This window comes from Podarcis filfolensis, assembly GCF_964270895.1.
Source record: "Podarcis filfolensis genome assembly, chromosome: 14".
Classification (NCBI taxonomy): Eukaryota; Metazoa; Chordata; class Lepidosauria; order Squamata; family Lacertidae; genus Podarcis; species Podarcis filfolensis.
The window spans coordinates 14,224,793-14,240,663 of NC_139616.1; the positions used below are offsets into that span (position 1 = coordinate 14,224,793).

General features: G+C 42.9%; 1 protein-coding gene across 1 annotated transcript in view; it reads right to left on the bottom strand.

Moving 5' to 3' along the window:
- Positions 1 to 288: 288 nt before the first annotated feature.
- SLC27A2 (solute carrier family 27 member 2) overlaps positions 289 to 15,871 on the bottom strand; it is a 43,804-nt gene continuing 28,221 nt past the window's right edge. The window contains exons 5-10 of the mRNA XM_083586592.1: positions 11,216 to 11,410; positions 10,504 to 10,594; positions 8,811 to 9,009; positions 7,297 to 7,394; positions 3,781 to 3,911; positions 289 to 1,453 (exon numbers count right to left, since the gene is read on the bottom strand). Of these exons, the coding sequence (XP_083442718.1) occupies positions 1,277 to 1,453; positions 3,781 to 3,911; positions 7,297 to 7,394; positions 8,811 to 9,009; positions 10,504 to 10,594; positions 11,216 to 11,410 (891 nt within the window). The 3' untranslated portion in view covers positions 289 to 1,276. The remainder of the gene's footprint in view (positions 1,454 to 3,780; positions 3,912 to 7,296; positions 7,395 to 8,810; positions 9,010 to 10,503; positions 10,595 to 11,215; positions 11,411 to 15,871) is intronic.

The following is a 15,871-nucleotide window of genomic DNA, read 5'->3' on the forward strand; positions in this document are numbered from 1 at the left end:
CTCTGACAGTATCGTATCATAAAAGGAATGTGTATGTAAAACAAGAATACAGGAACTCCTATGACAGAAAGGAGAACCTCAGGTCCTCTCTAGCCCAGGATCCTGTTCTCACAGTTCTCACAGATACTTATAAGAAACTCACAAATGGGATCTGAGTGCAACAGGACTCTCTCGCCTTGTGATTCCCATTAACTGGCATTCGGAAGCATACTGCCCAGAACTGTGAAGGCAGAGTTGTAAAACAACTTCACCATCACCACTAAAATATCTGTTAAACAAAGAATGTAATGGCATTTAAAACTATATTTATTTATTTATTTGAATTAATATACTGCCCTATACTCACAGATCTCAGGGTGGTTCACAGAAAAGATCACAATATATAAAATCAAAATAAGAATAACCCAATAACATGCCCCCACCAGCTACATCGTAAAATGGGATAGGATGTCAATCAGGTCAACCAAAGGCCTGGTTTAAAAGGAACATCTTTGCCTGGTGCCTAAAGGTATAAAATGAAGGTGCCAGGCAAACTTCCCTGGGGATAGCATTCCACAGATAGGGAGCCACTGCAGAGAAGGCCCTGTTCTTGCGTTGCCACCCTCTGCACCTCTCAAGGAGGAGGCACATGAAGAAGGGCCTCAGAAGGTGATCTCAGGGTACGGGTAGGTTCATATGGAAAGAGGCAGTCCTTGAGGTATTGCGGTCCTGAGCCGTTTAAGGCTTTATAGGTCAAAACCAGCACTTTGAATTGGGCCCGGAAACTAATTGGTAGCCAGTGCAGTCAGACCAGGATCAGTGTAATATGCACAAACCGTCTTGCTCTGGTGAGCAACCTGCCTACTGAATTCTGCACTAGCTGAAGTTTCCGAAGCGTCTTCAGAGGCAGCCTTACATATAACGCATTGCAGTAATCTAACCTTGAAGTTACCAGAGCATAGACAACAGTATTTGGCTATCCCTGTCCACATAGGGGTGTAGCTGGGTAACCGGCCGAAGCTGATAGAAGGCACTCTGGGCCACTGAGGCCACCTGAGCCTCGAGCGACAACAAATGATCCAGGAACACCCCCAAGCTGCGAACCAGCTCCTTCAGGGAAGTATAACCCCATCAAGAGCAGGAGACCTCCCAACCCTCTGGTCTAGGGAAACACCCACTAGATTCTAGATACAAACACGCAATCACTTTCAAATCAATTTTGGTAACTTTCTAACATTATATAAAAACCGATTCTTGCTTCTCTTACAAACACCACCAGCCAGGAGCTTTGGGTGCGTTATAGTTTCAGTTGGTTGCTACATATTAAATTATAAATGTCCTCCGTTAGGGGTACATATGTCTTTTCTTTGTCATTCAGGAAATACAGGGTGTCTTTGATAGCTGCTGGGTCAAATCCTTCTTGGGCTAACTGCACCTTCCGGTGTTTGAATGTTCCGGTGACCTCAATGGCATCCTGCAACAGCAAGGGAAAAGCAAAATTACAGTGCAACCCTAGGCATGTTTACTCAAATATAAGGCACAGTATTCAGAGGGGCTTACTCTCAGGTAAACAGGATTGTAGCCTTAATATTATCCGTTGGGCCATATCTTTACTGGAATCAACAAAAATGCCAAAAATAATGACTAGTGTCTGAGCTCTCACGAACTCTTTTATCAGGCAAGATGTTACACAAAATATGAGGAAGTGGGGGGAAAGGAAAAGTACAAAGTTTGCCAAAAAATAAAAAGGAAGTATAAAAATTAATCTGGCTGGTGTAGCTATGAAGTCAGCTTTTAGGCTCAGCTCCAAGGTGTAGGTTAAAGTCGAGTCCATCTCTGTTGGGTTTCAAGTTACACACCTAGGATTCAGAGACTAAGGACGGAATCGCACTGTACATTCAAAGCACACCCCACACATATTTAAAGCATATTGCTTCCCACAGAGAATCCTGGGAATTGTAGTTTCCCCCTCACAGAGCTACAATTCCCAATAATAATAATAATAATAATTTATTATTTATACCCTGCCCATCTGGCTGAGTTTCCCCAGCCATTTTGGGTGGCTTCCAATCAAGTGTTAAAAACAATACAGCATTAAATATTAAAAACTTCCCTAAACAGGGCTGCATTCATATGTCTTTTAAAAAGAAGATAGCTGCTTATTTCCTTCACATCTGAAGGGAGGGCGTTCCACAGGGCGGGCGCCACTACCGAGAAGGTCCTCTGTCTGGTTCCCTGTAACCTTACTTCTTGCAATGAGGGAACCGCCAGAAGGCCCTCGGTGCTGGATCTCAGTGTCCGAGCTGAACGATGGGGTGGAGACGCTCTTTCAGGTATATAGGACCGAGGCCGTTTAGGGCTTTAAAGGTCAGCACCAACACTTTGAATTGTGCTTGGAAACGTACTGGGAGCCAATGCAGATCTCTCAGAACCGGTGTTATATGGTCTCAGTGGCCGCTCCCAGTCACCAGTCTAGCTGCCGCATTCTGGATTAATTGCAGTTTCCGGGTCACCTTCAAAGGTAGCCCCACGTAGAGCGCGTTGCAGTAGTCCAAGCGGGAGATAACTAGAGCATGCACCACTCTGGATTAAGTATCCTTAATCAACTATGCCCAAAGAAAAAGGACTGTCTCCTCCTGTGGCTTCCAGGATTCAGAGTCATACAGCCTCTGACTGTGGACATAGAACACATCCGTCAGGGCTAGTTGCCACTGATAGCTTTATCCTTCATGAATTTAGAACCATAGAATTGTAGAGTTTGAAGGGACCATGAGGGTCATCGAGTCCAACCCCCTGGCAGGCAGGAATCTTTTTGCCCAACATGGGGCTGGAACCCCCAACCCTGAAATCAAGAGTCTCAGGCTCTACTGACTGAGCTCCTCTTTTAAAGCCATCCAAGCTGCTGGCCATCACCGCCCCTTGTGGGAGCGTTAAAAAGTATGTTCTTTTGTCTGTCCTCTTCCAACACTTAGAATTCTAGTGTTATGATGCATAGGGAGAAAAACATTTCTCTGTCCTTTTTCTCCATTTCATGCATCATTTTATACCCTTCTATCCTGTTGACAGCAGTCACGAAATTAAAAGACGCCTCCTTCTTGGGAGAAAAGCAATGACAAACCTAGACAGCATCTTAAAAAGCAGAGACATCACCTTGCCAACAAAGGTCCGCATAGTCAAAGTTATGGTTTTCCCAGTACTGATGTATGGAAGTGAGAGCTGGACCATAAAGAAGGCTGATCGCCAAAGAATTGATGCTTTTGAATTATGGTGCTGGAGGAGTCTCTTGAGAGTCCCATGGACTGCAAGAAGATCAAACCTCTCCATTCTGAAGGAAATCAGCCCTGAGTGCTCACTGGAAGGACAGATCCTGAAGCTGAGGCGCCAATACTGTGGCCACCTCATGAGAAGAGAAGACTGCCTGGAAAAGACCCTGACGCTGGGAAAGATTGAGGGCACAAGGAGAAGGGGACGACAAAGGACAAGATGGTTGGATAGTGTTCTCGAAGCTACCAGCATGAGTTTGATCAAACTGCGGGAGGCAGTGGAAGACAGGAGGGCCTGGCGTGCTCTGGTCCATGGGGTCACGAAGAGTCGGACACGACTAAACAACTAAACAACAACAACAACATCCTGTTGACTCTTGCTTGCCTTTTCTCTAAAAAAAAAAAGCCTGAATGCCGTAATCAGTCTTCTTACAGGAGCGGTAGAATCATAGATGCGCAGATTCCTACTGTACTGTAATTTCCACGAATACTAGAAACTGTTCCATGGCGAAAATTGTCCTTAGTAAGGCAGACTTACCTGGATCCTCACAAAACAAGGCCTTGCATAAGCAGGCAGGTAGTCTACGATGTGTTTGTAGAGTTGTCCCCCATCAAATTCACAGCCGTCTGTTAGGCGTATGGATGCCATGCCTATCCTGCCCTCGTGACCTGCAAGGCAATTATTATCGTTGCTTGTGTTTCTTTTTTCTTTTAAAATCTTTATTGCATTTTTAAAATTACAAAGAAAGCATAAATTAAACATTACATCCAAATATTTAAAAATCAAAAGGAAAAATATAAAAATAAAAGGGGAAAAAAGAAGAAAAATAAATAAACAAGGTAAATAATATAAAACAAAAAAGAATTAGTCAAGTACACTAAACTGTTCAAAGGTTACAAACAGTAATTTGAATATTCTATATACCAGGTATCAGAAAGAAATACATTTGTAATCCTTATTTTCTTTCTTTCTTTACAGTCACTTTCTTTCTGTTCCGGAAAAACTAGTTTGAATCCCTGCTATATTAGTTGACTTCCCTCTATCTCTTTGAGGCTTCAACACTTCTCTTAAGTAACAAATATTCTGTAATCATTTATTAAAATCAGTTTTTCCCATTATATCTGTTGCTTGTGTTTCTAAACCGCATCTCAAGAAGTTCCTGATACAGCTTACTAGAAAATTTTCGAACAGTGTAAATCATAAAAAACAGACTGTCTTGACAACTTGTCAAGTAGTCAAGGTATACTTGACTACCTCAGTATACCTGAAGTAGCGTCTCCACCCCCATCATGCAGCCTGGACACTGATGTCCAGCTCCGAGGGCCTTCTGAAAGTTCCCTCACTGCGAGAAGTGAGGTTGCAGGGAACCAGGCAGAGGGCCTTCTTGGTAGTGGCGCCCACCCTGTGGAACAGCCTCCCATCAGATGCCAAGGAAATAAACAACTACAGTAGTACCTTGGGTTAAGTACTTAATTCGTTCCGGAGGTCCGTTCTTAACCTGATACTGTTCTAAACCTGAAGCACCACTTTAGCTAATGGGGGCTCCTGCTGCTGCCGTGCCGCCGGAGCACGATTTCTGTTTTCATCCTGAAGCAAAGTTCTTAACCCGAGGTACTATTTCTGGGTTAGCGGAGTCTGTAACCTGAAGCGTCTGTAACCTGAAGCGTCTGTAACCCGAGATACCACTGTATCTGACTTTTAGAAGACATCTGAAGGCAGCCTTGTTTGGGGAAGTTTTTAATGTTTTGATGTTTTATTGTGCTTTTTATATTCTGTTGGGAGCTGCCCAGAGTGGCTGGGGAAACCCAGCCAGATAGGCAGGGTATAAATAAATAAATAAATAAATAAATAAACAAATAAATAAATAAATGCTTAACCCTCAGACCTTTTCTGAGCAAATTGAAATGAATTGGAGAAGAAGACCATAGCTGCCTGAAGTCTACCGCTGCCCTACATCAAGAACGTGAACTAAAAACAGCCAAATTATGAGGCCCATCTCTCCAGTTAGGTAAGTGGCTTTGGGCACCTGGAGGTTTCAGCTGAACCACGGCTGTTTGACACTGTAGTCATGCTATGTGTAGGATGAGAAAGCTTCCTTGTACACATAGGTGAAAGGACTACAGTTTTTTAAGCCAAAACCTAAGGGGAAGGGGCTGGAATAGTCTTGATGGAACCAGCCTCCTCCCAGGGCTTCTAAGGTCTATGACCTTGAATGTTATTGACACAGGAGCCCCTAGCCAGGGCTGTGAGAACATGGTTGCATACTTTCTTCTGAGCTAATCTGTGCTTTTTGTCACTTGGAAAGGAACACCTGGCATTGAATACTGTTTACTCAAAGGATTTGTGGTTTGGGATAGAATATTTGGTGCTCACACCTGAATCTGCCAGATTGGCTCAAGTGTTTAGGAGAGATTCTGTCCCTGTGAACTTACGTCAGGTGGCAAATATATAGGATCTATCTAAAAGGGGTGAAAAGGTTTAGCCTAGGGATAATAAAAAAATGTGAAGGGTTACCACGACTTGCTACTCTCCCCCTTACTGCAAGACCAGTTTGCAATTAGGCATTTCAGTCCTCTATTTGGTTTTTTAGGCCCAAGGGGAGCTGAGCTATATTTCCTCCATCTGCTGTAACATAATCTGAGGAGAGGATAAGGAACTCTGGACTATTATTCAGTTCTCTTGTTGGCGAAATCTTTCCCATGGCAATTAGGTGTTTACCTCTTCAACAGAGGTAGGTGAAAACAAAGGAAAGCAGCTTGAAGCACACTTGGTAATCAAGCTCTAAATGTCGGTGGCAGAAATGGAGCACCCAGCAAAAGACTCCTATTGTTTGCTATTTTTCCTTTTTCTTTTTTAAAAAAGACGTTTACTGAAAACATAACACATTTAATCACATAATCACATTTAATTCTTCTGATTGTTGTGCTTTGTAATGGTTTGTTTTATTGTTTTTAATGTTTGATGTTTTATCGTGTTTTTAATATTCTGTTGGGCAGGATATTATTATTACTATTATTATTATTAATAATAATGATAATAATTGTATTTTTAAATTTTGTATTCATTGCATTCATTTCTATATTTAATTGGTGGTGTTTTAATGCCCCAATGGAATTGTTATTGTGTATTTTAATTTGTATTGATCTTATGATTTGTAATTACAATTTTATTGATTTTATAATTGTAAACTGGTTAGATGCCATTTCAGCATATAAAGGGTATATAAATAAATACATATTTTTTTAAAAAAATGTGCATAATTGTATAAATAGAACTTGTCGCTGATCTGTCTTTTATTCTTTTAGAGAAAAGAAAAGCATATAGTAAAATAAGGCTGCAATCCTTTGCACTTAGTCCTATAGAACTTAGTGTGGCTTTATGTTTGAGTAGACATGTATGCAGTGGTACCTTGGTTTACAAACTTAATCCATTCTGGAAGTCAGTTCTTAAACCAAAGCGTTCTTAAACCAAGGCGTGCTTTCCCATAGCAGCGGGGGACTCAATTTACAAATGGAACACACTCAACAGGAAGCAAAACATGTTCTTATTCCAAGGCAAAGTTCACAAACCAAAACACCTCCTTCTGGGTTTTGCAGCGTTCTTAATCCAAGTTGTTCATAAACTAAGCTGTTCTTAAAGCAAGGTACCACTGTAAGTTAATATTTCGGTTCATACAAAATATCCACTTCTGTCACGGACTTCCCAATATTTAAAAATTGATTGCATTCATCCTAATTCAACTTCCCTTCTCTGCAACTCAAAATGTGTTTACAAATGCTGAAAAACAGTATTTGGTTTTGTCTAGAAAGTTAATGACTCCCTTCTCTGCTGCTATCTTTTTTAATGTTGATACATTACTCTGCAATCATGGTTACAAAAAATTCAAATGTGTTATGAGGAAAATACAGAAGGTGGGACAGAGATCTTCTGATCACTTAGGATGAGTGTTGAGGGAGTGTAGCAGCCACAATGATGGAAAGAAGGCCATTTTTCTCTCTCTTTTTAAGAAGCCACAAAACTATCACCTTTTTCACCAGAGCATTCATACTATACCTGGAATGGGCACGCCATATACATTTGCCTCCTGAATAAAGTTGATCAGTCCCAGAATATCTGCAACTTCAGTTGTAGCAACATTTTCTCCTTTCCACCTGAGATGGGGGGGGGGGGAGGGGCAGCAGGGGAGAAAATCCCATTAAAGCAAACAAACTCAGAGCAAGTAACATTGCAAAATAATGGACACTTGCGCCACTTTCCTTTGCAGAGATGTAGCCATACAAATTAAGTAACTAACCTGCAAGTAATATAGGTAAAGGGTAAAGGGACCCCTGACCATTAGGTCCAGTCGCAGACGACTCTGGGGTTGTGGTGCTCATATCGCTTTATTGGCCGAGGGAGCCGGCGTACAGCTTCCGGGTCATGTGCCCAGCAGGACTAAGCCGCTTCTGGCGAACCAGAGCAGCGCACAGAAACGCCGTTTACCTTCCCGCCGGAGTGGTACCTATTTATTTACTTGCACTTGCTTTCAAACTGCTAGGTTGGCAGGAGCTGGGACCGAGCAACGGGAGCTCACCCCATCACGGGGATTCGAAACGCCGACCTTCTGATCAGCAAACCCAAGAGGCTCAGTGGTTTAGACCACAGGGCCTAATAGCCACCCTGGGTGGGTGGGGCTAGTTCAGAGCCTGAGACCATATAAACCTCTGGAAGATGCCCCAAACTGAACTTCTGACTAGCTACCACATAGGGCATCCATGGAAATGTTTTCCGGGTTCAGCTTTCGTGGCTCCAGCCCTGACACAATAATACGGAACCCCCTCTTCAAGGCCATTTCATGTTGCCATTTCTGCAAGTCAGTATGTGGACTGACTTGGAATAAGTCCACACATTCATCTGCTGACTGTTGGCATCACTAAGTGATGACTTGCATGTTGGTGCTACCCTTTTTCCGACAGAATATTTTTCATTGTAAGCTCACATATTCAGTAAGAGGTCAACAAAAGAGGGTGTGTGTGTGTGTGAGAGAGAGAGAGAGAGAGAGAGAGGTGTGTGTTTGTTCCCCAACCTGCACTGCATAGTGACATGATCACCCAAATTCTCTGCTGCACATCATCTTTCTGATGAGCTGCATACATTAAAAGGTAAAGGGACCCCTGACCATTAGGTCCAGTCGTGGCCGACTCTGGGGTTGTGGCGCTCATCTCGCTTTATTGGCCAAGGGAGCCGGCGTACAGCTTCCGGGTCATGTGGCCAGCATGACTAAGCCGCTTCTGGCGAACCAGAGCAGCACACGGAAACACTGTTTACCTTTCTGCTGGAGCGGTACCTATTTATCTACTTGCACTTTGACATGCTTTCGAACTGCTAGGTTGGCAGGAGCAGGGACTGAGCAACAGGAGCTCACCCCGTCGTGGGGATTCGAACCACTGACCTTCTGATCGGCAAGTCCTAGGCTCTGTGGTTTAACCCACAGTGCCACCCGTGTCCCTTGCTGCATACATTAAGAACCCACAATTATTTGCTTTCACCTTTTAAATGTCATAAATATACATAAAAAGCCAACAAACCGGAATGTGTCTCCAACTCGGTCATGGAAATAAATGAAGTTGTTATGGTCAATCATTAAAAGATCACCACTGTTGAAATATAAATCCCCTTTCTGGAACACATCTCTTAGCTTTTTCTTTTCAGTCTGGCTCTTGGCTCCCACATATCCACTAAATGGTGCAAACCGTGTTATTTTACAAACTAACAGTCCCACTTCACCTGTAGGGAACAAAAAACAACAACAAGCAAGTATAAAAAGGCAGCCCCATACTGGGAAGTTTTTAAGGCCTGATGTTTCACTCTGTTTTGTTATATTCTGTTGGAAGCCGCCCAGAATGGCTGGGACAACCCAGTCAGATGGGCTGGGTACAATGGTACAATCTATGTATCAATCTATCTATTATTACATTTGTTAGTTGCTTTAAAAAAATAAATTATCTCTCGCTTAGACTACTGCAATGCGCTCTATGTGGGGCTACCTTTGAAGGTGACCCGGAAACTACAATTAATCCAGAATGTGGCAGCTAGACTGGTGACTGTGAGCGGCCGCTGAGACCATATAACACCGGTCTTGAAAGACTTACATTGGCTCCCAGTACATTTCGGAGCACAATTCAAAGTGTTGGTGCTGACTTTTAAAGCCCTAAACAGCCTCGGTCCAGTATACCTGAAGGAGCGTCTCCACCTCCATCGTTCTGCCCGGACACTGAGGTCCAGCACCGAGGACCTTCTGGCGGTTCCCTCATTGCGAGAAGTGAGGTTACAGGGAACCAGGCAGAGGGCCTTCTTGGTAGTGACACCCGCCTTGTGGAACGCCCTCCCACCAGATGTCAAAGAGAAAAATAACTACCAAACTTTTAGAAGACATCTAAAGGCAGCCCTGTTTAGGGAAGCTTTTAATGTTTAATAGGTTATTGTATTTTAGTGTTTTGTTGGAAGCCGCCCAGAGTGGCTGGGGGGACCCAGCCAGATGGGCGGGGTATAAATAAATAATAATAATAATAATAATAATAATAATAATAATAATAATTATTATTATTATTATTATTATTATTAAATTAATGAGATAAAATAAAACAGACAAAACCAATCAAAACCCTCAAATTTAAAACAATGTATCATACAAAATACCCAAAATGCTCATCTAATAATGTAATATTGACAAGTCCTAGCCACCCCAGATAAACACCACTGTAGAGGAAGGCTCTCTTAGTCAGTGGCGTAGCGTGGGGGGTGCAGGGGGGGCCGGCCGCACCGGGCGCAACATCTGGGGTTAGGGCAAATCCACGGGTTAGGGGGCGCAAATCCACGGGTTAGGGGGCGCAAATTACTTGCCTTGCCCCGGGTGCTGACAACCCACGCTGCGCCACTGCTCTTAGTTACAAAATATTTGAGTGAATATAAAGGTCTTAGTGACAGTTAGTGACAGTGTCAGGCATGTTTCCTTGGGGATAATGTTTCACAGATGGAGTTGTTTCGTTCACAAGTAGGGAATTTGTGGCCTTCCAGATGTTGCTAGACTGCAATTCCCATCAGCTACAGTGAGCATGGCCAGGGTTCAGGGATGATGGGAGCTGCAGTCCAGCAACCTTTAAAAGGCCTATTGTTTTCTGCACTTCAAAATGATGTGCAAACAAGGCCTACTAAAATGGCAGCTCAAAGAAACAGCAGCGCTGAATTTTACCGGCAAATAAAGAAGTAAAACATATGTACCTTTAGGAACTTTTATACAGTAGCCGTCTTCATTTCGGAAAGGTTCATCTTTCTCTACATCATATTTAATCAGGTCATAGCGCATTATTTTCTAATGAAAATGGTGATGAGGATGATAATGATTATTATTATTAGACCACAGAATTTATATACTGCCCTATACCCGGAGGTCTCATATACATCACATTTACATATACATTGCATTTTTCTTCATACAGACCCCCAATACTGTTTATATAAAAAAAGAGAACACTTTAAGCATCATATACATGCATGGACTTCTTCAGCTGATGCACTTGGAAGCAGCGAAGGCTGCTGCGCTACCTTGAACATCAGCTGTTAGGTGGCGAGGCTAAGCAGCTCAACAAAGCCCCACTGCCCCTCCGGCTTGCGAGGAGACCCTCCCTGGAGCCTGAAGAGGTCCTCTTTGGGATCTGAGGTAGGTCTCCTTGCGAGTCACTAGGACTCTCCAGGGTGCTCCCCATTTTATGTGATTTCGCAAAAACACAGGGGCCTGGAACGGAACCCCACCTGTATTAATACAGAGGTTCAGATCATGACGCATGGATTCTGTTAGTGTGAGCTTCTGACGACATTGTTGCATCTTCAAAATTAAACAAGCTTTGTAAATATTGTTATATATACATATTCAAACTGAAGTATCATGTCTAATCTTGGTAAACAGGGACCACTGAAACACATTTTCACTTACCTTATGCAAATAATTTAATCTTCCCACGGCTCCGATTTTCCCAGTATAGTTCACAAAGCCTACATTGCCTTCCGTGGCTGCGTAAAACTCAAAAATGCGTATGTTTCCAAACCTCCGGATGAATTCCCTCCAAACGTCAGCCCTTAAGCCATTACCCAAGGCAATTCTTACCCTATGGTTGCGATCGTTGTCTTTCTGGAAATAAAAGGAAGAACTCATGATACCAGAAGGGCATTAACACTGTTCAGTAGAGAATGAGCTAGCCAGAAAATATTGCAGTATTTTATACATGCAAAAAGTAATCCACACTCGCCAGCAGAAGGTGGAGGCTTCTATGAGAAGCACAGGGAGCTGCCTTATAAAGGATTGGAATAATAATAATAATAATAATAATAATAATAATTATTATTATTATTATTATTATTATTATTATTATTATTTATTGTTTATACCCCGCCCATCTGGCTGGGTTTCCCCAGCCACTCTGGGTGGCTCCAAACAGAATATTAAAAACACAATAAAACATCAAACATTAAAAACTTCCCTAAACATGGCTGCCTTCAGATGTCTTCTAAAAATCAAATAGTTGTTTATTTCCTTGACATCTGATGGGAGGATGTTCCACAGGGCGGGCGCCACTATCAAGAAGCCCCTTTGCGTGGTTCCCTGTAACCCTACTCCTCGCAGGGAGGGAACCGACAGAAGGCCCTCGGAGCTGGACCTCAGTGTCCTGGCTGAGTGATGGGGTGGAGATGCTCCTTCAGGTATACTGGGCCGAGGCCGTTTAGGGCTTTCAAGGTCAGCACCAACACTTGGAATTGTGCTCGGAAACGTACATCAAAAGTCAGAATTGTCTTATCAAAACCAATGGTGCCCGTTCCCAGGGGCAAAAGTGGGCAGAGAAACCAATGCAAATCTTTACTGTGCCTTATACCGAGTCTGAGCATAGGTCCATCTAGCTCAGGGCTGTCTACACTGACTGGCAGGTGCACTCAGGGGGGTGGGGTCTCTCCCAGCCCTAACTTGGACATGCTGGGGATAGAACTAAGGAGCTTCTATATGCAAGGCAGTTGCTCTACCACCAAGCTACGGCATCCTGTTGTACAACAGGCAAGTTTCTACATACTTCCTTCTCTTTCCTCCATCCAGAAAAACAAGAGTCATTATTCAGAGTTCAAGGACTGTCAGGGGAGAGATTTCATCAGGCAAGGGCTTGCCCCACCCTCAAGTCTCTGCTTCTCAATCCGTACTGTATTGTTTTATGTACAGTGGTACCTCGGGTTGGGATGCGGGTGGCACTGTGGGTTAAACCACAGAGCCTAGGACTTGCCGATCAGAAGGTCGGCGGTTCGAATCCCCGCGACGGGGTGAGCTCCCGTTGCTCGGTCCCTGCTCCTGCCATCCTAGCAGTTCAAAAGCACAAAGTGCAAGTAGATGAATAGGTACCGCTCCGGCGGGAAGGTAAACGGCGTTTCCGTGCGCTGCTTTGGTTTGTCAGAAGCAGCTTATTCATGCTGGCTACATGACCCGGAAGCTGTCTGCGGACAAACGCCAGCTCCCTCGGCCAATAAAGCCACAACCCCAGAGTCGGTCACGACTGGACCTAATGGTCAGGGGTCCCTTTACCCTTTACCTTGGGTTACATACGCTTCAGGTTACAGACTCCGCTAACCCAGAAATAGTACCTCGGGTTAAGAACTTTGCTTCAGGATGAGAAGAGAAATCACGCGGCGCGGCAGCAGCGGCAGGAGGCCCTATTAGCTAAAGTGGTGCTTCAGGTTAAGAACAGTTTCAGGTTAAGAACGGACCTCGAGAACGAATTAAGTACTTAACCCGAGGTACTACTGTACTGTGGCTTGCCATTGTTTTATTGATTATAGTTTAGAAATTATTTATTGGAACTGTTGAGTGGATTTCTGTTTAACTTTTATATGTTGACATTATTATTTTATACTGTTCTAATGATTGTTGAATGTTACTTTTTTGATGTAGGTTGCTTATTTTAAAATTTTGTTTTATTGTCACATTTCTGTATTGCATTAGATTGTTATAAGATGTACATTTTTTCTTTCTTCAGCTTGTATTGTACCTTGAGTATTGTAAGATAGAAAGACGGTATACAAATTGAAAAGATGAAAAGGACACTCTAGGACACAAGGTTGGGGGCAGTGATGCTTCTGAATGACAGCTACTGGAAGACACAGGAGGAGAGAGGGCTCTTGTGGTCAAATCCTGCTCAAGAGCTTTCCCCACACGAATCTAGTTGGCTACTAGATTAGCAAGACAAAGGAGATGGTGTTGGACTTTTGGAGGAAGAGAGGAGAACTAGCCCCGCTGTACATCGGGGAGGGCTGTGTGGAGAGAGACTCTTCCTTTAAATTCCTAGGAGTTTATCTCAGTGAAGACCTTACCTGGAAAATCAATACAACCCAGGTGGTTAAGAAAGCCCAACAGAGACTCCATCTCCTCAGAGTATTGCAAAAGAATGATGTCAATCAACATTTGATGATCTCCTACCGGTCCACAATAGAAAGTGTCCTTTCATAGTGCATCACGGTGTGGTACGCTGGTTTGACATCAACTGATAGGAAGTGCCTACAGGGGGCGGTGAATACAGCACAAGATATTATGGGCTGTCCCGTGAATCCGCTGGATGACATCGCGGAAGAATGTTGCCTCAGGAGAGTGAGGAAAATTCTCAGGGATGATTCACACCCTAGCCGGCACTTTCTTGATCTCCTGCCTTTGGGCAGAAGATATAGAAGCATGATTAGTCACACCAACAGGGTAAAGAACTGCTTTTATCCGTGGGCTGTTAGGCTGCTGAATGAAAAGATAATAACAGGGCAACTGACTTTAGGGTTTGGTGGGTGTGCGTCAGTAAACAAGAGGAATTAAGATCTGAGAGCTAAGTGGGGGGTGCTCGTCTAATCTCACTGTATACAAGTTGTACAAGTGACAATAAAGTACAGTGGTACCTCGGGTTAAGAACTTAATTCGTTCTGGAGGTCTGTTCTTAACCTGAAACTGTTCTTAACCTGAGGTACCACTTTAGCTAATGGGGCCTCCTGCTGCCGCAACTGCACAATTTCTGTTCTCATCCTGAAGCAAAGTTCCTAACCTGAGGTACTATTTCTGGGTTAGTGGAATCTGTAACCTGAAGCGTCTGTAACCCAAGGTACCCCTGTATATCATATTTATTTCAATTTCAATTTACTATGAGAACAGGGTGCTGGACCAGATGGTCCTTGGCCTGATCCAGCGGGTTCTTCTTATGTTCTATCCACATGACACCACAATGGCTAGCTTTGGTCCTTCCATGTATTCCCCCCCCCCCGCTCTTGCTTTTTTGACAATGGGAGTCCTGAGATTAATTTTTCCGCTTAGAAAAGCTTCTCTAGGGGCGAGCTATTATTAACCCGCCGTCTGTCCCTCTGTTTTCCATTCATCCCTTTCCCCGTGAGTAAAGGAGATGATGCAAAATAAAGGCGGTAAAGGTTAGAACTGAGCTATGATCAAATCCAAAAGGAACCGTACCACAAAAATAATGCGTTTTTTAAAAAGCCTGGTTATGAACCACTTACAATGTACTCATATTTGTTTATTTTTTCCCAGTTAACATTTCAAATATATGTAACTCTGAAAGGATTGTGATTTTTTGGTGTCCCACATATATTTTGTCTCAGTTAATAAAATTCCTTTAAAGATAAAAAAAGCACCTGTAAACAGGGAGAGTGGAACATGAGAAAACGCTGTTACTGAGTGAAGCCGAACCCATGACGGAGCCTTCTTGGTAGAGGCCCTGAATTTAGGGAATGCCTTGCCGGGTGTATCTGATCCCTTCATTCTTAACATTTAGGCACAACATTACTGTTTCACCTTAGCATTCAATGGCTAAATGATAATATTTCTGGCAATTCTGAAATCATCAGTTGTGAGGGTACGTGGTTGTCATCATTGTTGTTTAAACAAAAATGTTTTAAAATTGTATTGTTTTAACAGTTTGCCTCCCTAGGCTCCTTTGGATGGAAACACAAGATAACAATCGAAATAATAACTTTTGTTGTTGTTGCCTAACCCTGTTATCAGCTCATTGTTTTAAGCTTAGTACTGGTTATTTATTGTTTTATGTCTGTTATTTTATATAATGAACTGTTGCTTTATATAAATTATGTACTCTAGCCTGAGATCTATAGGTATAGGACTAGCTATAAATACATTAAAACTTTGTAGTTTCAAACCTTTGTTTGCAGACAACGGGACTATATATTTGCAGGATTACAGGAAATCCCGTCTGCTGATTACTGTTATTAATTCAATTTATTAGTTGCTTTTTTTTTGGCCACGGCAACTCAAAGCAGCTTATAATATTCTAAGCAAAATACACATTAAAACCAACATTAAAAAAAAAAGTTAAAACACCCTACCCACGCAAAAAGGCCATAGATCGTTAAAAGCCAAAGGCATGATGAAAAAAGAACATTTTTGCCTGGCTCCTAAAGATATGTAATGGTGATGTCAGCCTCCCCACTTTTTACCATTTTTAAATGCCAGCTGTCCTTACTTCTCTAGATAGACAGCATCTTAAAAAGCAGAGACATCACCTTGCCAACAAAGGTCCGCATAGTCAAAGCTATGGTTTTCCCAGTAGTGATG